Source organism: Manacus candei, unplaced genomic scaffold (genome assembly GCF_025592945.1).
Source record: "Manacus candei isolate 608988 ecotype Guabito, Panama unplaced genomic scaffold, ASM2559294v1 h1tg000627l, whole genome shotgun sequence".
NCBI classification, from domain to species: domain Eukaryota; kingdom Metazoa; phylum Chordata; class Aves; order Passeriformes; family Pipridae; genus Manacus; species Manacus candei.
Window position 1 is genome coordinate 596 of NW_026138675.1, and position 26,444 is coordinate 27,039.

General features: G+C 62.6%; 1 protein-coding gene and 2 long non-coding RNA genes across 3 annotated transcripts; 1 reads left to right on the forward strand and 2 right to left on the reverse strand.

The window, feature by feature from the left end:
* PSMC4 (proteasome 26S subunit, ATPase 4) lies at positions 1–26,444 on the reverse strand. Its single transcript, XM_051776769.1, is given in 15 exon segments — positions 1–172; positions 2,642–2,711; positions 4,618–4,786; positions 5,599–5,675; positions 14,993–15,160; positions 16,122–16,203; positions 16,205–16,216; positions 17,464–17,573; positions 20,126–20,272; positions 21,677–21,743; positions 21,745–21,864; positions 24,554–24,613; positions 24,704–24,742; positions 25,945–26,275; positions 26,338–26,444. Coding segments are annotated over 14 exon segments (1,272 nt in total). The 5' UTR covers positions 25,981–26,275; positions 26,338–26,444; the 3' UTR covers positions 1–57.
* LOC127466167 (uncharacterized) lies at positions 351–2,237 on the reverse strand. Its single transcript, XR_007902627.1, has 7 exons — positions 2,132–2,237; positions 1,656–1,673; positions 1,498–1,594; positions 1,083–1,191; positions 743–775; positions 614–642; positions 351–476 (listed from the first exon to the last, which is right to left on the reverse strand). It is a non-coding gene; the product is annotated as an uncharacterized LOC127466167 (long non-coding RNA).
* LOC127466168 (uncharacterized) lies at positions 2,922–4,441 on the forward strand. The gene is made up of 4 exons (XR_007902628.1): positions 2,922–2,997; positions 3,050–3,173; positions 3,796–3,815; positions 4,431–4,441. It is a non-coding gene; the product is annotated as an uncharacterized LOC127466168 (long non-coding RNA).

A 26,444-nucleotide genomic window follows, 5' to 3' on the forward strand; every position in this document is an offset into this window, starting at 1 on the left:
ACTGCCCCCAACCCTCTCCCCCCTCCCCAAAACTGTCCCCAGGCTGTCCCCTCGCTGTCACTTGTAGAACTCGTGCTCCTGCTCGTCCTTCTTGATGACGGTCTTGTAGGCCTTCTCGAAGTCCTTGGCCAGCACGATGTACCTGTTCTCCCTCACCGCCAGCATCCCCGCCCTGGGGGGGGACAGGAGGGTCACCTGGGTCACCTGTGCCACCCCCAGGGTCACCTGTGTCATCTCAGGGTCACCTGGGTCATCTCAGGGTCACCTGGGACACTCCCAGGGTCACCTGTGTCACCTCTGTGACCCCCAGTCACCTGGGACACTCCCAGGGCCACCTGTGTCACCCCCAGGGTCACCAGAGTCACCTCAGGGTCACCTGGGACACTCCCAGGGTCACCTGGGTCACCTGGGTGACCTGTGTGACCTCAGGATCATCAGAGTCACCTCCAGGGTCATTTATGTCACCTCAGGGTCACCTGGGTCACCTGTGTCACCTCAGGGTCACCTGTGTCATCTGAGTCACCTGTGTCATCCCTGGGGTCACCTGGGTCACCTGTGTGACCCCCAGTCACCTGGGACACTCCCAGAGTCATTTATGTCATCTCAGGGTCACCTGTGTGACCTCAGGGTCACCTGTGTGACCTCAGGATCATCAGAGTCACCTCAGGGTCACCTGTGTCACCCCTGGGGTCATTGGTATCACCTGGGTCACCCCTGGGGTCACCTGGGTCATCTCTGTCACCCCCAGGGTCACCTGGGACACCCCCAGGGTCACCTGTGCCACCTGAGCGACCCCAGGGTCACCTGTGTCACCCCTGGGGTCACCTGTGTCACCTGTGTGACCTCAGGGTCACCTGTGTCACCTGGGTCACCTGTGTGACCTCAGAGTCACCTGGGTCACCTCAGGGTCACCTGGGTCACCCCTGGGGTCACCTGGGTCATCTCTGTCACCCTCAGGGTCACCTCTGTCACCTCAGGGTCACCTGGGTCACCCCCACTCACCTGTGTGACCCCCAGGGTCACCTGTGTGACCTCAGGGTCACCTGGGTCACCCCCAGTCACCTGTGTGACCTCAGGGTCACCTGAGTGACCTCAGGGTCACCTGAGTCATCTCTATCACCCTCAGGGTCACCTGTGTCACCTGTGTGACCTCAGGGTCACCTGGGTCATCTCTATCACCCCCAGGGTCACCTGGGACACCCCCAGGGTCACCTGTGCCACCTGAGCGACCCCAGGGTCACCTCTGTCACCTCAGGGTCACCTGGGTCACCCCCAGGGTCACCTGTGTCACCTCAGGGTCACCTGGGTCACCCCCAGGGTCACCTCTGTCACCTCAGGGTCACCTGGGTCACCCCCAGGGTCACCTGTGTCACCTCAGGGTCACCAGAGTCACCTCAGGGTCACCTCTGTCACCTCAGGGTCACCTGGGTCACCCCCAGGGTCACCCGAGTGACCTCAGGGTCACCTCAGGGTCACCTGTGTCACCCCCAGGGTCACCTGTGTCATCTGAGTCACCTGGGACACTCCCAGGGTCACCTGTGTCACCTGGGTGACCTCAGGGTCACCTGGGTCACCTGAGTGACCTCAGAGTCACCTGTGTCACCCCCAAGGTCACCAGAGTCACCTCAGGGTCACCTGTGTCACCTCAGGGTCACCTGTGTCATCTGAGTCACCTGTGTCATCTCAGGGTCACCTGGGACACTCCCAGGGTCACCTGGGTCACCTGTGTGATCTCAGGGTCACCTGTGTCACCTGTGCCACCCTCAGGGTCACCTGTGTGACCTCAGGGTCACCTGTGTCACCTGAGTGACCTCAGGGTCACCTGTGCCACCTCAGGGTCACCTGGGTCACCTGTGTGATCTCAGGGTCACCTGTGTGATCTCAGAGTCACCTGGGTCACCTCAGGGTCACCTGGGTCACCCCTGGGGTCACCTGGGTCATCTCTGTCACCCTCAGGGTCACCTCTGTCACCTCAGGGTCACCTGGGTCACCCCCACTCACCTGTGTGACCCCCTGTGTCACCTGTGTGACCTCAGGGTCACCTGGGTCATCTCTATCACCCCCAGGGTCACCTGGGACACCCCCAGGGTCACCTGTGCCACCTGAGCGACCCCAGGGTCACCTCTGTCACCTCAGGGTCACCTGGGTCACCCCCAGGGTCACCTGTGTCACCTGTGTCATCTCAGGGTCACCTGTGTGACCTCAGGATCATCAGAGTCACCTCAGGGTCACCTGTGTCACCTCCGGGGTCATTTATGTCATCTCAGGGTCACCTGGGTCACCTGTGCCCCCCCAGTGCCACCTGTGCCCCCCCAGTGCCACCTGTGCCCCCCCCAGTGTCACCTGTGTGACCTCAGAGTCACCTGAGTGTCACCTGTGCCCCCCCAGTGTCACCTGTGCCCCCCCAATGTCACCTGAGTGTCACCTGTGCCCCCCCCAGTGTCACCTGTGCCCCCCCAGTGTCACCTGGGTGTCACCTGTGCCCCCCCAGTGTCACCTGTGCCCCCCCAGTGTCACCTGGGTGTCACCTGTGCCCCCCCAGTGTCACCTGTGCCCCCCCAGTGTCACCTGAGTGTCACCTGTGTCACCCCCAGTGTCACCTGTGCCCCCCCAATGTCACCTGTGCCCACCCCAGTGTCACCTGTCCCCTCTCACCTCCTGGCAGATGGAGTTGATGTCGGCCCCCGAGATCTTGTCCGGCCGCGCCACGTCTGGGACGCGGGGGGGGGTCAAGGAAACGGCCCCAGGTGTGCCCAGGTGTGTCCCAGGTGTGCCCAGGTGTGTCCCAGGTGTGTCCAGGTGTGTCTCAGGTGTGTCCTAGGTGTGCCCAGGTGTGTCCCAGGTGTGCCCCAGGTGTGTCCCAGGTGTGTCCAGGTGTGCCCAGGTCTGTGATACCAGCCCCAGGTGTGCCCCAGGTGTGTCCAGGTGTGCCCAGGTGTGTCCAGGTGTGTCCCAGGTGTGCCCAGGTGTGTCCAGGTGCATCCCAGCTGCCCCCAGGTGTGCCCAGGTGTGCCCAGGTGTGTCCTAGGTGTGCCCAGGTGTGTCCTAGGTGTGCCCAGGTGTGTCCCAGGTGTGCCCCAGGTGTGCCCCCATGTCCCCCAGGTGTATCCAGGTGTGCCCAGGTGTGTGTAGGTGCCCCCAGGTGTCCCCAGGTGTGCCCAGGTGTATCCCAGGTGCCCCCAGGTGTGTGTAGGTGTATCCCAGGTGCCCCCAGGTGCCCCCAGGTGCCCCCCAGGTGTGCCGGATCCAGTCCTCCAGGTCGACCTCCTCGGACAGGTCCACCCCTGGTGTCCCCAGTGTCCCCAACCCCGATGTCCCCGTGGGTTCCCTGTGCCCATAATTCCCCCCAGGTGCCCCCAGGTGTGTCCCAGGTGTGTCCCAGGTGTGCCCAGGTGTACCCAGGTGTGCCCAGGTGTGCTCAGGTGTGTCCTCATGTCCCCCAGGTGTGCCCAGGTGTCCCCCAGGTGTGCCCCAGGTGTGTCCTCATGTCCCCCAGGTGTGCCCAGGTGTATCCCAGGTGTGTCCAGGTGTGTCCCAGGTGTGCCCAGGTGTGTGGAGGTGCATCCCAGCTGCCCCCAGGTGTGCCCAGGTGTGCCCCAAGTGTGCCCATGTGTGCCCAGGTGTGTCCTCATGTCCCCCAGGTTTGCCCAGGTGTGCCCAGGTGTATCCCAGGTGTATCCCATGTCCCCCAGGTGTATCCCAGCTGCCTCCAGCTGCCCCCAGGTGCCCCCAGGTGTGCTCAGGTGCCCCCAGGTGTGCCCAGGTGTGTCGTAATGTCCCCCAAGTGTGTCCTAGGTGTATCCCATGTCCCCCAGGTGCCCCCAGGTGTGCCCAGGTGTGTCGTAATGTCCCCCAGGTGTGCCCAGGTGTGCCCAGCTGCCCCCAGCTGCCCCCAGGTGTGCCCAGGTGTGTCGTAATGTCCCCCAGGTGTGTCCTAGGTGTATCCCATGTCCCCCAGGTGCCCCCAGGTGTGCCCAGGTGTATCCCAGGTGTACCCAGGTGTGTCCCAGGTGTATCCCATGTCCCCCAGGTGTGCCCAGGTGTGCCCAGGTGTATCCCAGGTGTGCCCAGGTGTGTCCTTGTGTCCCCCAGGTGCCCCCAGGTGTGTCCCAGGTGTGCCCAGGTGCCCCCAGTTGCCCCCAGGTGCCCCCAGCTGCCCCCAGTTACCCCCAGGTGCCCCCAGTTACCCCCAGCTGCCCCCAGGTGTATCCCAGTTACCCCCAGCTGCCCCCAGGTGTGCCCAGGTGCCCCCAGGTGTACCCCAGCTGCCCCCAGGTGTGCCCAGGTGTGTCGTAATGTCCCCCAGGTGTGTCCTAGGTGTATCCCATGTCCCCCAGTTACCCCCAGGTGTGCCCAGGTGTACCCCAGTTACCCCCAGCTGCCCCCAGTTGTGCCCAGGTGTATCCCAGGTGCCCCCAGGTGTACCCCAGGTGTGCCCAGGTGTGTCCATGTCCCCCAGGTGTATCCCAGCTGCCCCCAGGTGCCCCCAGGTGTGCCCAGGTGTGTCCTAATGTCCCCCAGGTGTGCCCAGCTGCCCCCAGGTGCCCCCAGCTGCCCCCAGGTGCCCCCAGCTGCCCCCAGTTGCCCCCAGGTGTGCCCCCCAGGTGTGTTGGATACAGTCCTCCAGGTCGACCTCCTCGGACAGGTTCATCTTGCCGGTGATGGTGGAGAAGATGAGGCGCTTCTGGCGCCGGTCGGGCAGCGGGAACTCGATCTTCCGGTCCAGCCGGCCCGGGCGGAGCAGGGCGGGGTCCAGGGTGTCGGCCCTGTTGGTGGCCATGATCACCTGGGGGCAGGTGAGGGGGCACAGGTGACACCTGGGGACCACCTGAGCACACCTGGGACCACCCAGAACCTCTGGGAGACCCCTCAAGGTCATGGGACCCCCCCCAGGGAACACCAGGTGGCCCCGAGGTTGGTGGCCACCGTCACCTGGGGGGCAGGTGAGGGGGACAGGTGACACCTGGGGACCACCTGAGCACACCTGGGACCACCCAGAACCTCTGGAGACCCCCAGGACCACCCCAGGACCACCCAGGACCCCCCAGGGCCAGGAGACCACCCAGAGCTCCACGTCCCCGAGGTCAGTGGCCACCATCACCTGGGGGACAGGTGAGGCCTCCAGGTCACACCTGGGGCCACCTGGAACCCCTGGAGACCCCCAGGACCACCCCAGGACCACCAGGACCCCCCAGGACCCCCCAGGACCCCCCCAAGACCACCCAGGGCCAGGAGACCTCCAGAGCTCCACGTCCCCAAGGTCGGTGGCCACCGTCACCTGGGGGACAGGTGAGGGGGCACAGGTGACACCTGGGAACACCTGAGCACACCTGGGGCCACCTGGAACCTCTGGAGACCCCCAGGACCACCCCAGGACCACCCAGGACCCCCCAGGGCCAGGAGACCACCCAGAGCTCCACGTCCCCGAGGTCGGTGGCCACCATCACCTGGGGGACAGGTGAGGCCTCCAGGTCACACCTGGGGCCACCTGGAACCCCTGGAGACCCCCAGGACCACCCCAGGACCACCCAGGACCACCCAGGACCACCCAGGACCACCCAAGACCCCCCAGGACCCCCCAAATCCCCCCGGGACCACCTTGACGTTGACGTTCTGGTCGAACCCGTCCATCTGGTTGAGGAGCTCCAGGAGGATCCGTTGGACTTCCCGGTCGGCTGAGGGGGGGACAGGGGGGGTCAGGGGGGGTCTGGGGGTCTCCAGGACCACCCAAACCCCACCCCGGGGGTCTCCAGAGGGTCCTTGACCCCCCCTCAGGACTCAGGGACCACCCAAGGACCCCCCAAATCCCACCTGGAGCTTCTGCTGAGCTTCCGTCCCGAGGTTCTCCAGGAGGTTCCTCGTCCCAAAATCCCATCCAGGGACCCCCCAAATCCCACCCCAGACCCCCCAAACTCCCTCTCAAACCTCCCCAGGACCCCCCAAACCCCCCAAAATCCCCCCCAAACCCCCCCAGGACCCCCCAAATCCCACCCAAGACTCACCTTGGTTCTCCTGACCTTCATCCCGATGTTCTCCAAGAGGTTCCTCGTCCCAAAAATCCCACCCAAGGACCCCCCAAATCCCATCCAAGGACCCCCTCAAACGCCCCAAACTCTCCCTCAAACCCCCCAGGACCCCCCAAACCCCCCCAGGACCCCCAAATCCCCCAAACTCCCCCCCAAACCCCCCCAAATCCCACCCAAGGACCCCCCAAACCCACCTTGAGCTTCTCTCGACCTTCACCCCGACCTTCTCCAGGAGGTTCCTCGTCCCAAAATCCCACCCAAGGACCCCCCAAATCCCACCCAAGGACCCCCAAACCCCACCCTGGGGGTCCCCAAAGAGTCCTTGACCCCCCCCAGGACTCAGGGACCACCCAAGGGGTCCCCAAATCCCACCTGGAGCTTCTCCTGAGCTTCCATCCCGAGGTTCTCCAGGAGGTTCCTCGTCCCAAAATCCCACCCAAAGACCCCCCAAACCCCCCAAACTCCCTCTCAACCCCCCTCAAACTCCCCCTCAAACCCCCCCAACTCCCCCCCAAACCCCCCCAAATCCCACCCAAGGAGCCCCCAAACCCACCTTGAGCTTCTCTCGACCTTCACCCCGACCTTCTCCAGGAGGTTCCTCGTCCCAAAATCCCACCCAAGGACCCCCCAAATCCCACCCAAGGACCTCCAAACCCCCCCAGGACCCCCTAAACTCCCCCCCAAACCCCCCTGGGACCCCCCAAATCCCACCTGGAGCTTCTCCTGACCTTCATCCCTACCTTCATGACCTTCACCCCGACCTTCTCCAGGAGGTTCCTCATCCCTTTAACTCCCCAAACTCCCCCCCAAACCCCCCAAACTCCCCCTCAAACCCCCCAAACTCCCCCTCAAACCCCCCAAACTCCCCTCCAGGACCCCCCAACCCCCCCCAGGACCCCCCAAACCTCACCCTGGTTCTCCTGACCTTCATCCCGACCTTCACCCCGAGGTTCTCCAGGAGGTTCCTCGTCCCAAAATCCCGCCCAGGGACCCCCCAAATCCCACCCAAGGACCCCCAAACCCCCCCAGGACCCCCCAAATCCCACCCAAGACTCACCCGGGTGTTCTTGACCTTCATCCCGAGGTTCTCCAGGAGGTTCCTCACCCCCTCCAGACCCCAAACCACCCACCTGGGTGCCCCCAAACCCCCCAAACTCCCCCCCAAACCCCCCAAACTCCCCCTCAAACCCCCCCAGGACCCCCCAAATCCCCCTCAAACCCCCCCAGGACCCCTCAAACCTCACCCTGCTTCTCCTGACCTTCATCCAACCTTCTCGACCTTCACCTCAAGGTTCTCCAGGAGGTTCCTCGTCCCAAAATCCCACCCAAGGACCCCCCAAACCCCCCAAACTCCCCCTCAAACCCCCCAAACTCCCTCTTAACCTCCCCCAAACCCCCCCCAGGACCCCCCAAATCCCACCCAAGACTCACCCTGGTGTTCTTGACCTTCACCCCGAGGTTCTCCAGGAGGTTCCTCACCCCTTTAACCCCACCCAAAGACCCCCCAAACCCCCCAAACTCCCCCCCAAACCCCCCCAGGACCCCCCAAATCCCACCCAAGACTCACCCGGGTGTTCTTGACCTTCATCCCGAGGTTCTCCAGGAGGTTCCTCACCCCCTCCAGACCCCAAACCACCCACCTGGGTGCCCCCAAACCCCCCAAACTCCCCCCCAAACCCCCCCAGGACCCCCCAAATCCCCCTCAAACCCCCCCAGGACCCCTCAAACCTCACCCTGCTTCTCCTGACCTTCATCCAACCTTCTCGACCTTCACTTCAAGGTTCTCCAGGAGGTTCCTCACCCCTTTAACCCCACCAAGGATCCCCCAAACCCCACCCAAGGACCCCCAAACCCCCCAAACTCCCCCCCAAACCCCCCAGAATCCCCCCCAAACCCCCCCAGGACCCCCCAAATCCCACCCAAGACTCACCCTGGTGTTCTTGACCTTCACCCCGAGGTTCTCCAGGAGGTTCCTCACCCCTTTAACCCCACCCAAAGACCCCCAAACCCCCCAAACTCCCCCCAAACCCCCCCAGGACCCCCCCCAATCCCCTCCAGGACCCCCAAATCCCACCCAAGGGGTCCCCAAATCCCACCTGGAGCTTCTGCTGAGCTTCCATCCCGAGGTTCTCCAGGAGGTTCCTCGTCCCAAAATCCCACCCAGGTACCCCCCAAATCCCACCCAAGGACCCCCAAGCCACCCAAACTCCCCCCCAAACCCCCCCAGGACCCCCCAAACCCCCCCAAAATCCCCCCCAAACCCCCCCAGGACCCCTCAAATCCCACCCAAGACTCACCATGGTTCTCCTGACCTTCATCCCGATGTTCTCCAGGAGGTTCCTCACCCCTTTAACTCCCCAAACTCCCCCCCAAACCCCCCAAACTCCCCTCCAGGACCCCCCAACCCCCCCCAGGACCCCCCAAACCTCACCCTGCTTCTCCTGACCTTCATCCCGACCTTCTCCCCGAGGTTCTCCAGGAGGTTCCTCGTCCCAAAATCCCACCCAAGGACCCCCCAAATCCCACCCAAGACCCCCCAAACTCCTCCCCAGACCCCCCAAACCCCCCCCAGGACCCCCCAAATCCCACCCAAGACTCACCCTGGTGTTCTTGACCTTCACCCCGAGGTTCTCCAGGAGGTTCCTCACCCCTTTAACCCCACCCAAAGACCCCCCAAACCCCCCAAACTCCCCCCCAAACCCCCCCAGGACCCCCCAAATCCCACCCAAGACTCACCCGGGTGTTCTTGACCTTCATCCCGAGGTTCTCCAGGAGGTTCCTCACCCCCTCCAGACCCCAAACCACCCACCTGGGTGCCCCCAAACCCCCCAAACTCCCCCCCAAACCCCCCCAAACTCCCCCCCAAACCCCCCCAGGACCCCCCAAATCCCCCTCAAACCCCCCCAGGACCCCTCAAACCTCACCCTGCTTCTCCCGACCTTCATCCCGACCTTCTCGACCTTCGCCTCAAGGTTCTCCAGGAGGTTCCTCGTCCCAAAATCCCACCCAAGGACCCCCCAAATCCCACCCAAGACCCCCCAAACCCCCCAAACTCCTCCCCAGACCCCCCAAACCCCACCCAGGACCCCCCAAATCCCACCCAAGACTCACCCTGGTGTTCTTGACCTTCACCCCGAGGTTCTCCAGGAGGTTCCTCACCCCTTTAACCCCACCCAAAGACCCCCCAAACCCCCCAAACTCCCCCCCAAACCCCCCCAGGACCCCCCAAATCCCACCCAAGACTCACCCGGGTGTTCTTGACCTTCATCCCGAGGTTCTCCAGGAGGTTCCTCACCCCCTCCAGACCCCAAACCACCCACCTGGGTGCCCCCAAACCCCCCAAACTCCCCCCCAAACCCCCCCAAACTCCCCCCCAAACCCCCCCAGGACCCCCCAAATCCCCCTCAAACCCCCCCAGGACCCCTCAAACCTCACCCTGCTTCTCCCGACCTTCATCCCGACCTTCTCGACCTTCGCCTCAAGGTTCTCCAGGAGGTTCCTCGTCCCAAAATCCCACCCAAGGACCCCCCAAATCCCACCCAAGACCCCCCAAACCCCCCAAACTCCTCCCCAGACCCCCCAAACCCCACCCAGGACCCCCCAAATCCCACCCAAGACTCACCCTGGTGTTCTTGACCTTCACCCCGAGGTTCTCCAGGAGGTTCCTCACCCCTTTAACCCCACCCAAAGACCCCCCAAACCCCCCAAACTCCCCCCCAAACCCCCCCGGGACCCCCCCAAACCCCCCCAGGACCCCCAAATCCCACCCAAGGGGTCCCCAAATCCCACCTGGAGCTTCTGCTGAGCTTCCATCCCGAGGTTCTCCAGGAGGTTCCTCGTCCCAAAATCCCACCCAGGGACCCCCCAAATCCCACCCAAGACCCCCCAAACCCCCCAAACTCCCTCTCAAACCTCCCCAGGACCCCCCAAACCCCCCAAAATCCCCCCCAAACCCCCCCAGGACCCCCCAAATCCCACCCAAGACTCACCTTGGTTCTCCTGACCTTCATCCCGATGTTCTCCAAGAGGTTCCTCGTCCCAAAAATCCCACCCAAGGACCCCCCAAATCCCATCCAAGGACCCCCTCAAACGCCCCAAACTCTCCCTCAAACCCCCCAGGACCCCCCAAACCCCCCCAGGACCCCCAAATCCCCCAAACTCCCCCCCAAACCCCCCCAAATCCCACCCAAGGACCCCCCAAACCCACCTTGAGCTTCTCTCGACCTTCACCCCGACCTTCTCCAGGAGGTTCCTCGTCCCAAAATCCCACCCAAGGACCCCCCAAATCCCACCCAAAGACCCCCAAACCCCACCCTGGGGGTCCCCAAAGAGTCCTTGACCCCCCCCAGGACTCAGGGACCACCCAAGGGGTCCCCAAATCCCACCTGGAGCTTCTCCTGAGCTTCCATCCCGAGGTTCTCCGGGAGGTTCCTCGTCCCAAAATCCCACCCAAAGACCCCCCAAACTCCCTCTCAACCCCCCTCAAACTCCCCCTCAAACCCCCCCAACTCCCCCCCAAACCCCCCCAAATCCCACCCAAGGAGCCCCCAAACCCACCTTGAGCTTCTCTCGACCTTCACCCCGACCTTCTCCAGGAGGTTCCTCGTCCCAAAATCCCACCCAAGGACCCCCCAAATCCCACCCAAGGACCTCCAAACCCCCCCAGGACCCCCTAAACTCCCCCCCAAACCCCCCTGGGACCCCCCAAATCCCACCTGGAGCTTCTCCTGACCTTCATCCCTACCTTCATGACCTTCACCCCGACCTTCTCCAGGAGGTTCCTCACCCCTTTAACTCCCCAAACTCCCCCCCAAACCCCCCAAACTCCCCCTCAAACCCCCCAAACTCCCCTCCAGGACCCCCCAACCCCCCCCAGGACCCCCCAAACCTCACCCTGGTTCTCCTGACCTTCATCCCGACCTTCACCCCGAGGTTCTCCAGGAGGTTCCTCGTCCCAAAATCCCACCCAAGGACCCCCCAAATCCCACCCAAGGACCCCCAAACCCCACCCTGGGGGTCCCCAAAGAGTCCTTGACCCCCCCCAGGACTCAGGGACCACCCAAGGGGTCCCCAAATCCCACCTGGAGCTTCTCCTGAGCTTCCATCCCGAGGTTCTCCAGGAGGTTCCTCGTCCCAAAATCCCACCCAAAGACCCCCCAAACCCCCCAAACTCCCTCTCAACCCCCCTCAAACTCCCCCTCAAACCCCCCCAACTCCCCCCCAAACCCCCCCAAATCCCACCCAAGGAGCCCCCAAACCCACCTTGAGCTTCTCCCGACCTTCATCCCGACCTTCTCGACCTTCACCTCAAGGTTCTCCAGGAGGTTCCTCGTCCCAAAATCCCACCCAAGGACCCCCCAAACCCCCCAAACTCCCCCTCAAACCCCCCAAACTCCCTCTTAACCTCCCCCAAACCCCCCCCAGGACCCCCCAAATCCCACCCAAGACTCACCCGGGTGTTCTTGACCTTCATCCCGAGGTTCTCCAGGAGGTTCCTCACCCCTTTAACCCCACCCAAAGACCCCCCAAACCCCCCAAACTCCCCCCCAAACCCCCCCAGGACCCCCCAAATCCCACCCAAGACTCACCCGGGTGTTCTTGACCTTCATCCCGAGGTTCTCCAGGAGGTTCCTCACCCCCTCCAGACCCCAAACCACCCACCTGGGTGCCCCCAAACCCCCCAAACTCCCCCCCAAACCCCCCCAGGACCCCCCAAATCCCCCTCAAACCCCCCCAGGACCCCTCAAACCTCACCCTGCTTCTCCTGACCTTCATCCCGACCTTCTCGACCTTCGCCTCAAGGTTCTCCAGGAGGTTCCTCGTCCCAAAATCCCACCCAAGGACCCCCCAAATCCCACCCAAGACCCCCCAAACCCCCCAAACTCCTCCCCAGACCCCCCAAACCCCACCCAGGACCCCCCAAATCCCACCCAAGACTCACCCTGGTGTTCTTGACCTTCACCCCGAGGTTCTCCAGGAGGTTCCTCACCCCTTTAACCCCACCCAAAGACCCCCAAACCCCCCAAACTCCCCCCAAACCCCCCCAGGACCCCCCCCAATCCCCTCCAGGACCCCCAAATCCCACCCAAGGGGTCCCCAAATCCCACCTGGAGCTTCTGCTGAGCTTCCATCCCGAGGTTCTCCAGGAGGTTCCTCGTCCCAAAATCCCACCCAGGTACCCCCCAAATCCCACCCAAGGACCCCCAAGCCACCCAAACTCCCCCCCAAACCCCCCCAGGACCCCCCAAACCCCCCCAAAATCCCCCCCAAACCCCCCCAGGACCCCTCAAATCCCACCCAAGACTCACCCTGGTTCTCCTGACCTTCATCCTGACGTTCTCCAGGAGGTTCCTCACCCCTTTAACTCCCCAAACTCCCCCCCAAACCCCCCAAACTCCCCCTCAAACCCCCCAAACTCCCCCCCAAACCCCCCAAACTCCCCTCCAGGACCCCCCAACCCCCCCCAGGACCCCCCAAACCTCACCCTGCTTCTCCTGACCTTCATCCCGACCTTCACCCCGAGGTTCTCCAGGAGGTTCCTCGTCCCAAAATCCCGCCCAAGGACCCCCCAAATCCCACCCAAGGACCCCCCAAATCCCACCCAAGACCCCCCAAACCCCCCAAACTCCTCCCCAGACCCCCCAAACCCCACCCAGGACCCCCCAAATCCCACCCAAGACTCACCCTGGTGTTCTTGACCTTCACCCCGAGGTTCTCCAGGAGGTTCCTCACCCCTTTAACCCCACCCAAAGACCCCCCAAACCCCCCAAACTCCCCCCCAAACCCCCCCAGGACCCCCCAAATCCCACCCAAGACTCACCCGGGTGTTCTTGACCTTCATCCCGAGGTTCTCCAGGAGGTTCCTCACCCCCTCCAGACCCCAAACCACCCACCTGGGTGCCCCCAAACCCCCCAAACTCCCCCTCAAACCCCCCAAACTCCCCCCCAAACCCCCCCAGGACCCCCCCAAATCCCCCTCAAACCCCCCCAGGACCCCTCAAACCTCACCCTGCTTCTCCTGACCTTCATCCAACCTTCTCGACCTTCACCTCAAGGTTCTCCAGGAGGTTCCTCGTCCCAAAATCCCACCCAAGGACCCCCCAAACCCCCCAAACTCCCCCTCAAACCCCCCAAACTCCCTCTTAACCTCCCCCAAACCCCCCCCAGGACCCCCCAAATCCCACCCAAGACTCACCCTGGTGTTCTTGACCTTCACCCCGAGGTTCTCCAGGAGGTTCCTCGTCCCAAAATCCCACCCAAAGACCCCCAAACCCCCCAAACTCCCCCCCAAACCCCCCCAGGACCCCCCAAATCCCACCCAAGACTCACCCTGGTGTTCTTGACCTTCACCCCGAGGTTCTCCAGGAGGTTCCTCACCCCTTTAACCCCACCCAAAGACCCCCAAACCCCCCAAACTCCCCCCAAACCCCCCCAGGACCCCCCCCAATCCCCTCCAGGACCCCCAAATCCCACCCAAGGGGTCCCCAAATCCCACCTGGAGCTTCTGCTGAGCTTCCATCCCGAGGTTCTCCAGGAGGTTCCTCGTCCCAAAATCCCACCCAGGTACCCCCCAAATCCCACCCAAGGACCCCCAAGCCACCCAAACTCCCCCCCAAACCCCCCCAGGACCCCCCAAACCCCCCCAAAATCCCCCCCAAACCCCCCCAGGACCCCTCAAATCCCACCCAAGACTCACCCTGGTTCTCCTGACCTTCATCCTGACGTTCTCCAGGAGGTTCCTCACCCCTTTAACTCCCCAAACTCCCCCCCAAACCCCCCAAACTCCCCCTCAAACCCCCCAAACTCCCCCCCAAACCCCCCAAACTCCCCTCCAGGACCCCCCAACCCCCCCCAGGACCCCCCAAACCTCACCCTGCTTCTCCTGACCTTCATCCCGACCTTCACCCCGAGGTTCTCCAGGAGGTTCCTCGTCCCAAAATCCCGCCCAAGGACCCCCCAAATCCCACCCAAGGACCCCCAAACCCCCCCAGGACCCCCCAAATCCCACCCAAGACTCACCCTGGTGTTCTTGACCTTCACCCCGAGGTTCTCCAGGAGGTTCCTCACCCCTTTAACCCCACCCAAAGACCCCCCAAACCCCCCAAACTCCCCCCCAAACCCCCCCAGGACCCCCCAAATCCCACCCAAGACTCACCCGGGTGTTCTTGACCTTCATCCCGAGGTTCTCCAGGAGGTTCCTCACCCCCTCCAGACCCCAAACCACCCACCTGGGTGCCCCCAAACCCCCCAAACTCCCCCTCAAACCCCCCAAACTCCCCCCCAAACCCCCCCAGGACCCCCCAAATCCCCCTCAAACCCCCCCAGGACCCCTCAAACCTCACCCTGCTTCTCCTGACCTTCATCCCGACCTTCTCGACCTTCGCCTCAAGGTTCTCCAGGAGGTTCCTCGTCCCAAAATCCCACCCAAGGACCCCCCAAACCCCCCAAACTCCCTCTCAAACCCCCCAAACTCCCTCTTAACCCCCCCCAAACCCCCCCAATCCCCCAAATCCCACCTTGAGCTTCTCTCGACCTTCACCCCCGAAGTTCTCCAGGAGGTTCCTCGTCCCAAAATCCCACCCAAGGACCCCCCAAATCCCACCCAAGACTCACCCGGGTGTTCTTGACCTTCATCCCGAGGTTCTCCAGGAGGTTCCTCACCCCCTCCAGACCCCAAACCACCCACCTGGGTGCCCCCAAACCCCCCAAACTCCCCCTCAAACCCCCCAAACTCCCCCCCAATCCCCTCCAGGACCCCCAAATCCCACCCAAGGGGTCCCCAAATCCCACCTGGAGCTTCTGCTGAGCTTCCATCCCGAGGTTCTCCAGGAGGTTCCTCGTCCCAAAATCCCACCCAGGTACCCCCCAAATCCCACCCAAGGACCCCCAAGCCACCCAAACTCCCCCCCAAACCCCCCCAGGACCCCCCCAAACCCCCCCAGGACCCCCCCAAATCCCCCCCTCACCGCCGGTCTGGGCGTCGAAGCGCTTGGTGGCGATGGCGTCGATCTCGTCGATGAAGATGATGGCCGGCGCGTTCTCCTTGGCCAGGCGGAACACGTCCCGCACCATCCGCGGGCCCTCCCCCAGGTACTTCTGCACGAACTCGGAGCCCACCACGCGGATGAAGGCGGCTGGAGACCCCCCAAAAAATACCGTCAGGGAGCGTCAGGAACCCCAAAAACTCCACAGGGACCACCAGGAACCCCAAATCCCCCCAAATCCCCCCCAGAATCCCCCAAAATCCCCCCAAAACCCCCCCAAATCCCCCTCCAAAACCCTCAAATCCCCCCCAAATCCCCCCCAACCCCTTCAAATCCCCCCCAAATCCCCCTCAAATCCCCCCAAGCCCCCCAAAGCCCCCCCAAAGCCCCTCAAATCCCCCCCAAACCCCCCCAAATCCCCCCCAAACCCCCCCAGGACCCCCCAAACCCCCCCAAATCCCCCTCAAACCCCCCCAAATCCCCCCCAAACCCCCTCCAGGACCCCCCAAATCCCACCCAAATCCCCCCAAATCCCCCCCAAACCCCCTCAAATCCCCCCCAAATCCCCCCAAATCCCCCTCAAATCCCCCCAAACTCCCCCCAAATCTCCCCAAGACCCCCCAAATCCCCCCAAACCCCCCCCAAATCCCTTCAAATCCTCCCCAAATCCCCCCCAAATCCCCCCCAAAACCCCCCCCAAATCCCCCTCAAATCCCCCCCAAACCCCCCCAGGACCCCCCAAACCCCCCCAAATCCCCCTCAAATCCCCCCAAACCCCCTCCAGGACCCCCCAAATCCCCCCCAAATCCCCCCAAATCCCCCCCAAATCCCCCCCAAACCCCCTCAAATCCCCCCCAGGACCCCCCAAATCCCCCCCAGGACCCCCCAAATCCCCCCCAAACCCCCTCAAATCCCCCCAAATCCCCCCATAATCCCCCCAAATCCTCCCCAAATCCCCCCCAAACCTCCCCCAAATCCCGCCAGGTCCCCCCCAAATCCCCCTCAAATCCCCCCAGACCCCCCAAATCCCTTCAAATCCCCCCCAAATCCCCCCAAACCCCCCCAAATCCCCTTTAAACCCCCCCAGGACCCCCCCAAGCCCCCCACTGACCGGTGGTGTGGTGGGCCACGGCCTTGGCCAGCATGGTCTTGCCGCAGCCGGGGGGGCCGTACATGAGAACCCCCCGGGGGGGGGTCGATCCCAATCTGGGGGAGGGGGGAAAAAGGGGTCACTGGGGGGTCTGGGGGTCACTCAGGGGGGCTGGGGGTCATCTCGGGGGGATTTGGGGTCATTTTGGGGGGGTCTGGGGTCATTTTGAGGGATTTTGGGGTCTCCTAGAGGGTCCTAAGGGTCACTCTGGGGGGATTTGGGGTCATCTCAAGGGGTCTTGGGGTCATTTTGGGGGGTCTTGGGGTCATTTTGGGGGGTCTGGGGGTCACTCAGGGGCTGTGGGGGTCATTTTGAGGGATCTTGGGGTCTCCTAGAGGGTCCTAAGGGTCATTTTGAGGGGTCTTGGGGTCACTATGGGGGGTCTTGGGGTCTCCTAGAGGGTCCTAAGGGTCATCTTAGGGGGTCTTGGGGTCACTTTGGGGGGTCTTGGGGTCATTTTGGGGGTTCTGGGGTCATTTTGGGGGGTTCTGGGGTCATCTCAGGGGGTTCTGGGGTCATTTTGGGGGGATTTTGGGATTCTGGGGTCACTTTTGGGTGTCCTGGGGGTCCTGGGGTCACTTTGGGGTCACTTTTGGGGGTCTCACCTGCTTGTAGAGCTCGAAGTGGGTGAGGGGTAGCTGGGGGGTCACTGGGGGGTCACTCAGGGGTCAGTTGGGGGTCACTCAGGGGGTTCTGGGGGTCATTTTGGGGGGTCTGGGGGTCACTTTGAGTGGTCTTGGGGTCATTTTGGGGGGTTCTGGGGTCATTTTGGGGGGATTTTTGGATTCTGGGGTAATTTTGGGGGGTCTTGGGGTCATTTTGGGGGGTCTGGGGTCATCTCAGGGGGGTCTTGGGGTCTTTTAGGAGGGTCTTGGGGTCATTTTGGGGGGTCTTGGGGTCACTTTGGGGGGTCTGGGGGTCACTTTGAGGGGTCTTGGGGTCATTTTGAGTGGTCTTGGGGTCATTTTGGGGGGTTCTGGGGTCATTTTGGGGGGATTTTGGGATTCTGGGGACATTTTTGGGGGGTCTTGGGGTCATTTTGGGGGGTCTGGGGTCATCTCAGGGGGGTCTTGGGGTCTTTTAGGAGGGTCTTGGGGTCATTTTGGGGGGTCTTGGGGTCACTTTGGGGGGTCTGGGGGTCACTTTGAGGGGTCTTGGGGTCACTTTGAGTGGTCTTGGGGTCATTTTGGGGGGTTCTGGGGTCATTTTGGGGGGATTTTGGGATTCTGGGGTCATTTTGGGGGGTCTTGGGGTCATTTTGGGGGCCTTGGGGTCACTTTGGGGTCACTTTTGGGGGTCTCACCTGCTTGTAGAGCTCGAAGTGGGTGAGGGGCAGCTCGACGGCCTCGCGCACCTCCTGCTTCTGGATGTCCATCCCCCCGATGTCGGCGTACATCACGTCCGGCTTCTGGTCTGGGGGGGTCACAGGGGTCAGCTGGGGTCACCTGGGGTCACCTGGGTCAGCTGGGGTCACTTGAGACCACCTGGGGTCACCTGGGGTCACTTGAGACCACCTGGGGTCACCTGGAGCTACCAAGGGTCACCTGGGGTCATCTGGGGTCACCTGAGACCACCTGGGTCATCTGGGACTACCACGGGTCACCTGGGGTCATCTGGGGTCATCTGGGACCACCTGGAGCGACCATGGGTCATCTGGGGTCACCTGGGGTCATCTAGGACCACCTGGGGTCACCTGGGACCACCTGGGTCACCTGTGGTCATCTGGGGTCACCTGGAGTGACCACAGGTCACCTGGGACCACCTCAGGGCACCTGAGACCACCTCAGGGCACCTGAGACCACCTGGGGTCACCTGAGACCACCTGGGGTCACCTGGGACCACCTGGGGTCATCTGGGGTCATCTGGGGTCATCAGGGACCACCTGGGGTCACCTGGAGTGACCATGAGTCACCTGGGGTCACCTGGGACCACCTGGAGTGACCTGGAGTGACCATGGGTCACCTGGGGTCATCTGGGGTCACCTCAGGTCACCTCGGGTCACCTGGGACCACCTGTGGTCACCTGGGACCACCTGGAGTGACCTGGAGTGACCATGGGTCACCTGGGACCACCTCAGGGCACCTGGGACCACCTGGAGTGACCTGGAGTGACCATGGGTCACCTGGGGTCATCTGGGGTCACCCAGGTCACCTGGAGCTACCAAGGGTCACCTGGAACTACCACGGGTCACCTGGGGTCATCTGGGACCACCTGGAGTGACCATGGGTCACCTGGAGTTACCATGGGTCACCTGTGGTCATCTGGGGTCATCTGGGACCACCTGGGGTCACCTGGAGTGACCTGGAGTGACCATGGGTCACCTGAGACCACCTGGGGGTCACCTGGGGTCATCTGGGACCACCTGAGGTCACCTGAGACCACCTGGGGTCACCTGAGATCACCTGGGACCACCTGAGGTCACCTGTGGTCACTTGGGGTCACCTGAGACCACCTGGGTCATCTGGGACCACCTGGGGTCATCTGGGGTCACCTGGGTCCACCTGTGGTCACCTGGGACCACCTGGGGCCACCTGGGGTCACCTGGGTCACCTGAGACCACCTGGAGTGACCTGGAGCTACCAAGGGTCACCTGAGACCACCTGGGGTCACCTGTGGTCATCTGGGGTCACCTGGGACCACCTGGGGTCACCTGGAGCTACCAAGGGTCACCTGAGACCACCTGGGGTCACCCAGGTCACCTGGAGCTACCAAGGGTCACCTGGGTCCACCTGTGGTCATCTGGGACCACTTGGGACCACCTGGGACCACCTGTGGTCATCTGGGGTCACCTGGGACCACCTGGGGTCACCTGGGACCACTTGGGACCACCTGTGGTCATCTGGGGTCACCTGGGTCACCTGGGACCACCACGGGGTCACTGCGTACATCACGTCCGGCTTCTGGTCTGGGGGGGGGGCACAGGGGTCACAGGGGTCAGCTGGGGTCACCTGAGACCACTTGGGACCACCTGGGGTCACCTGTGGTCATCTGGGGTCATCTGGGACCACCTGGGGTCACCTGGAACCACTTGGGACCACCTGTGGTCATCTGGGACCACCTGAGACCACCTCAGACCCACCTGTGGTCACTTGGGGTCACCTGGACCTACCAAGGCCATCAGGGCATGACCCCAAACGCCCCAAAACGCCCCCAAATCACCCCAAAACCCCCCCAGGCGCCATTTTTTGCCCCCCCAGGTGAGTTTTTGCCCCCCCAGGTGAATTTTGTCCCCCCAGGTGAGTTTTTGCCCCCCAGGTGAGCTCACCTGAGGTGGCCACCACCACCCTGGAGTCGGCCTCGGGGGGCAGGACCTCATGTGATGACCCCAAATGACATTTCATGACCCCAAAAACCCCCCCAGGCGCCATTTTCTGCCCCCCCAGGTGAGTTTTTGCCCCCCCAGGTGTGCCCAGGTGAGCTCACCTGAGGTGAGCATCATGATGCTGGAGTCGGCCTCGGGGGGCAGGACCTCATGTGATGACCCCAAATGCCCCAAAACCCCCCCAAAACCCCCCCAAATCACCCCAAAACGCCCCCCAGGTGAGTTTTTGCCCCCCCAGGTGAGTTTTTTGCCCCCCCAGGTGAGTTTTTGCCCCCCAGGTGAGCTCACCTGAGGTGACCACCATGACCCCACCCTCGGCACGACGTCAGGGCGTGACCCCAAATGACATTTCATGACCCCAAAACCGCCCCCAAATCACCCCAAACCACCCCAAAACGCCCCAAAACGCCCCCCAGGTGAGTTTTTGCCCCCCCAGGTGAGTTTTTGCCCCCCAGGTGAGCTCACCTGAGGTGGCCACCACCACCCTGGACTCGGCCTCGGGGGGCAGGACATCCCCCAGGACATCATGTGATGACCCCAAATGCCCCAAAACCCCCCCAAATCACCCCAAAACGCCCCCCAGGTGAGTTTTTGCCCCCCCCAGGTGAGTTCTACCCCCCCAGGTGTGCCCAGGTGAGCTCACCTGAGGTGAGCATCATGATGCTGGAGTCGGCCTCGGGGGGCAGGACGTCCACCAGGGCGTTGCTGTGCTTGTGCAGGGCCACCGAGGCGTTGGGCTTCAGCAGCTCCCGGTCGATGGTGCTCAGGATGCGCACGTAGTAATTAGAACCTGGGCCCAAAAATAAACCAGGTGTGCCCAGGTGTGCTCCAGGTATGTCCCAGAGTGTCTAAAGTGTGTCCCAGGTGTGTCCAGGTGTGTCCTGGTATCCCCAGGTGTGTCCAAGATATCCCCAAGCATGTCCCAAATGTCCCCAGGTGTGTCCCAGGTGTGTCCAGGTATGTCCTAGGTGTGTCCCAGGTGTGCCCAGGTGTGTCCCAGGTGTGTCCAGGTGTGCCCAGGTGTGCCCAGGTATGGCCCAAGTATGTTCCAAATGTCCCCAGGTGTGTCCCAGGTGTCCCCAGGTGTGTCCCAGGTGTGCCCAGGTGTGTCCCAGGTGTGCCCAGGTGTGTCCAGGTGTGTCCCAGGTGTGTCCAGGGTGTGCCCAGGTGTGTCCCAGTTATCCCAGGTGTGCCCCAGGTGTGTGATGTCAGCCCCAGGTGTGCCCAGGTGTGCCCAGGTGTGCCCAGGTGTGTGATGTCAGCCCCAGGTGTGTCCCAGGTGTGCCCAGGTGTGTCCCAGGTATCTCCAGGTGTGTCCCAGGTGTCCCCAGGTGTGTGATGTCAGCCCCAGGTGTGCCCAGGTGTGCCCAGGTGTGCCCCAGGTGTGCCCCCCCAGGTGTCTGTGTTGGGCTTGAGCAGCTCCCGGTCGATGGTGCTCAGGATCCGCACGGAGTAGTTGGAACCTGGGCCCCAAAAATAAACCAGGTGTGCCCAGGTGTGTCCCAGGTGTGCCCAGGTGTGTCCTAGGTATGTCCCAGAGTGTCTAAAGGGTGTCCCAGGTGCGCCCAGGTGTGTCCAGGTGTGTCTAAGGTGTGTCCCAGGTGTGCCCAGGTGTGTCCCAGTGTGTCCAAAGTGTGTCCCAGGTGTCCCCAGGTATCTCCAGGTGTGCCCAGGTGTGTCCCAAGTATCTCCAGGTGTGTCCAGGTGTGCCCTAGATATCCCCAGGTGTGTCCTCCTGTCCCCAGGTGTGTCCCAGGTATGTCCAGGTATCCCCAGGTGTGTCCCAGGTATCCCCAGGTGTGCCCAGGTGTACCCAGGTGTGTCCCAGGTGTGCCCAGGTGTGTCCCAGGTATCTCCAGGTGTGCCCAGGTGTGTCCCAGGTATCCCCAGGTGTGGCCCAGGTGCCCCCAGGTGTATCCAGGTGTGTCCCCAGGTACGTCCCACATCCCCCAGGTGCCCCCAGGTGTGCCCAGGTGTCCCCAGGTGCCCCCAGGTGTGTTCTCAGATGTCCCCAGGTGTGTCCAGGTGTCCCCAGGTGCCCCCAGGTGTGTCCAGGTGTGTCCCAAGTATGTCCACGTGTCCCCAGGTGTGTCCAGGTGTGTCCCAAGTATCTCCAGGTGTGTCTCAGGTGTATCCAGGTGCCCCCCAGGTGTGCCCAGGTGCCCCCAGGTGCCCCCAGGTGCCCCCCCCTGACCTGTGGTGGAGCCCACGATGGCCGTGTTCTGGTCGACGGCCTCGAGGAACTGGCCGATGACGAGGGGGGATGCTCTGGATGCGCTTCACCTCCTCCTGGGCGTGCAGGAACTCCTTCTTCAGGTTCCGCTGCTCGTCCTTGATGTACTCCTCCTGCACCTCCAGGAACTCCAGCTCCTGCTGCAGCTTCTGCACCACACAGGTGAGCACAGGTGTGACCAGGTGTGACCAGGAGTCACCTGGAGTGACCAGGTATCACCTGGAGTGACCAGGAGTCACCTGGGGTCACCTAAGGGGGGACGTGGGGACACCCAGGGGGGGGTTGAGCTCCTCCTGCACCTCCAGGAACTCCAGCTCCTGCTGCAGCTTCTGCACCACACAGGTGGGGGACAGGTGAGCACAGGTGTGACCAGGTGGGACCAGGTATCACCTGGAGTCACCTGGAGTCACCTGGAGTGACCAGGTATCACTTGGGGTCACCTGGACTCATTTGGAGTCACCTGAGGTCACCTGGAGTGACCAGGTATCACTTGGGGTCACCTGGAGTCACCTGGAGTGACCAGGAGTCACCTGGAGTCACCTGGAGTCAACTGAGGTCATCTGGAGTGACCAGGAGTGACCAGGTATCACCTGGGGTCACCTGGAGTCACCTGGGGTCACCTGGAGTCACCTGGAGTGACCAGGAGTCATCTGGAGTAACCAGGAGTCACCTGGAGTGACCAGGTATCACCCGGAGTCACCTGGGGTCACTTGGAGTGACCAGGTATCACCTGGAGTCACCTGGGGTCACCTGGACCACGAGGGAACAGGGACATGGAGACACCCAGGGGGGGTTGAGCTCCTCCTGCACCTCCAGGAACTCCAGCTCCTGCTGCAGCTTCTGCACCACACAGGTGGGGGACAGGTGAGCACAGGTGTGACCAGGTGGGACCAGGTGGGACCAGGTGTCACCTGGAGTCAACTGGAGTCATTTGGAGTCACCTGGAGTCACCTGTGGTCACCTGGGGTCACCTGGAGTGACCAGGAGTCATGTGGAGTGACCAGGAGTCACCTGGAGTCACCTGGAGTCACTTGGGGTCACCTGGAGTGACCAGGTATCACTTGTGGTCACCTGGGGTCACCTGGAGTGACCAGGAGTCACCCAGAGTGACCAGGTATCATCTGGAGTCACTTGGCGTTACCTGGAGTGACCAGGTATCACTTGGGGTCACCTGGAGTCACCTGAGGTCACCTGGAGTCACTTGGGGTCACCTGGAGTCACTTGGGGTGACCTGGAGTCACCTGGAGTGACCAGGTATCACCTGGGGTCACCTGCAGTCACTTGGGGCCACCTGGAGTGACCAGGTATCACCTGGGGTCACCTGGACTCATTTGGAGTCACCTGAGGTCACCTGGAGTGACCAGGACTCACCTGGAGTGACCAGGAGTCACCTGGAGTCACCCTGGAGTGACCAGGTGTAACCTGGGGTCACCTGGAGTCACCTGGGGGTCACCTGAAGTGACCAGGTATCACCTGGGGTCACCTGGAGTGACCAGGTATCACTTGGAGTCACCTGAGGTCACCTGGAGTCACTTGGGGTCACCTGGAGTCACCTGGAGTGACCAGGTATCACCTGGGGTCACCTGGAATCACCTGGGGTCACCTGGAGTGACCAGGAGTCACCTGGGGTCACCTGGAGTGACCAGGTATCATCTGGAGTCACCTGGGGTCACCTGCAGTCACTGGGGGTCACCTGGAGTGACCAGGTATCACCTGGGTTCACCTGCAGTCACTGGGGGGTCACCTGGAGTGACCAGGTCTCACCTGGAGTGACCAGGACTCACCTGGAGTCACCTGGGGTCATTTGGGGTCTTGGAATTTCCCACCTGGAATTTCCACCTGGACCTTTTCCCACCTGGATTTTCTCACCTGCATTTTCCCACCTGGAATTTCCACCTGAACCTTCTCTCACCTGGATTTTCCCACCTGGATCTTTTCCCACCTGGACTTTCTCACCTGGATTTTCCACACCTGGATTTTCCCACCTAAATTTTCTCACCTGGAATTTCCACCTGAACCTTCTCAGACCTGGAATTTCTACCTGGATCTTTTCCCACCTGGAATTTCTACCTGAACCTTCTCCCACCTGGATTTTCCCACCTGGAATTTCCACCTGGATCTTCTCCCACCTGGACTTTCTCTCACCTGGATTTTCCCACCTGGAATTTCTACCTGGACCTTTTCCCACCTGGATTTTCTCACCTGGATTTTTCCACCTGAACCTTCTCCCACCTGAATCTTTTCCCACCTGGATTTTCCCACCTGGAATTTCTACCTGGACCTTCTCCCACCTGGATCTTCTACCTGAATCTTTTCCTACCTGGATTTTCCCACCTGGATCTTTTCCCACCTGGAATTTTCCCACCTGGATCTTCTCTCACCTGGATTTTCTCACCTGGAATTTCTACCTGGATCTTTTCCCACCTGAATTTTTCCCACCTGGAATTTCCACCTGAACCTTCTCCCACCTGGATTTTCCCACCTGGATTTTCCCACCTGGATTTTCCACACCTGGAATTCCCACCTGGACCTTCTCCCACCTGAATCTTTTCCCACCTGAACCTTCTCTCACCTGGATTTTCCCCCCTGGAATTCTCTTCCCTCTCCCCTGGGGGGGGGTCTCACCTGTCGGGGGGGGGTCTCACCTGTTGGGGAGGGGTCTCACCTGTCGGGGGGCGTGGCCTGCCTCACCTTGTACCTGCTGCAAAGCTCCTCCAGGTCCTTTTCCCACCTGGAATTCTCTTCCCTCTCCCCTGGGGGGGGGTCTCACCTGTCGGGGGGGGGTCTCCCCTGTTGGGGGGGGGGTCTCACCTGTCAGGGGGGCGTGGCCTGCCTCACCTTGTACCTGCTGTAAAGGTCCTCCAGGTCCTCGGGCTCGGGCACCAGGAAGGACAGCCCGGGGGGGGGGGTCTGGGCAGTGGCCAGGGCGGGGGAGCTCCTCCTGCGGGGGGGGGGAGGGGCTCAGGTGAGTCGGGGGGGGGTCACCTGGGGGGGGGGTCTGGGCGTGGCCAGGGCGGGGAGCTCCTCCTGGGGGGGGGGAGGGGCTCAGGTGAGTCACCTGGGGCACCTGGGGGGTCCTACAGGTGAGGGGGGGAGCACCTGAGGGGGGGTTGTGGGCGTGGCCATAGCGGGGAGGGGGCTCAGGTGAGTCGGGGGGGTCACCTGGGGGGTCCTACAGGTGAGGGGGGGGGTTGGGGACCCCCAAATCCCCCCAAAATCCCCCAATTTCTCCCCAAATTTCCCCCAATTTATCCCCAAACCCCCCCAAATCCCCCCCAATTTATCTTCAAACTACCCCAAATCCCCCCCGCAGGGGTTTCAGGACCCCCCAAAAACCCCCCCAATTTTCCCCCAAATCCCCCCCAACCCCTCCCGTGGGTTTCAGAGACCCCAAATCCCCCCTAAATCCCCCAAGTCCCCCCCAACCCCCCCCCAATTTCCCTCCCAAACCCCCCAAATCCCCCCCAAATTTCCCCCCTCAAAACCGCCCCGGCCCCCCTCAAACCCCCCCAAATTTACCCCAATTTCCCCCAAATCCCCCCCAACCCCTCCCGGGGGTTTTAGAGACCCCAAATCCCCCCCCAAATCCCCCCCAAAACCGCCCCAAATTTCCCCTCTAAACCCCCCCAAATTCACCCCCCTGGACCTCCCCAAACCCCCCTAAATCCTCCCCAACCCCCCCCATTTTCCCCCCAAATCCCCCCCAAATTCCCCCCCAAATTCCCCCCAAATCCCTCCCAACCCCTCCCGGGGGTTTCAGAGACCCCAAATCCCCCCCAAAATCCCCCCCCAAATTTCCCCCGAACCCCCCCAAATCCCCTCCCAACCCCTCCGGGGCTTTCAGGGACCCCAAATCTTCCCCAGACCCCCCTAAACCCCCCCAAATTCCCCCCTCAAAACCCCCCCAAATCCCCCCCAAACCCCCCCAAATTTCCCCCAAATTCCTCCCAAATCCCCCCAAACCCCCCCATAACCCCCCCAATTTCTCCCCAAATCCCTCCCGACCCCTCCCGGGGGTTTCAGAGACCCCAAATCCCCCCCAAATCCCCCCCAAACCCCCCAAAATCCCCCCCAAATTCCCCCCCCAAAACCACCCCAGCCCCCCCCAAATCCCCCCCAAATCCCCCCAAATTCCCCCCCAAACCCCCCCAAATCCCCCCCGACCCCTCCCGGGTGTTTCAAGGACCCAAAATCCCCCCAAACCCCCCCAAATTTCCCCCCTCCCCAACCTGCGCTTTGTCCCCGAGCAGCCCCAGCTCCTCCATCGTGACGGCGCCGAACGGAAGTGACGTCACGGCGGAAGTCGCCGCTGCGGCGGGCGCGGCGTCGCTCCGGAAATGACGTCACACGCAGCGCGACCGCTCCCCCCCTCACGCACAAAGGCCACGCCCACTCGGGCCGGGCGGCCTTGGGGGACCTCCCAGTTCATCCCAGTTCGTCCCAGTTCGTCTCAGTGACCTCCCAGTTCATCCCAGTTCGTCCCAGTTCATCCCAGTTCATCCCAGTTCATCCCAGTTCGTCCCAGTTCATCCCAGTGACCTCCCAGTTCATCCCAGTGAGCTCCCAGTTCATCCCAGTGACCTCCCAGATCATCCCAGTTCGTCCCAGTTCATCCCAGTGACCCCCAGTGAGCTCCCAGTTCATCCCAGTTCATCCCAGTGACTTCCCAGTCCGTCCCAGTTCATCCCAGTGACTCCCCAGTTCATCCCAGTGACCTCCCAGTGCCCTC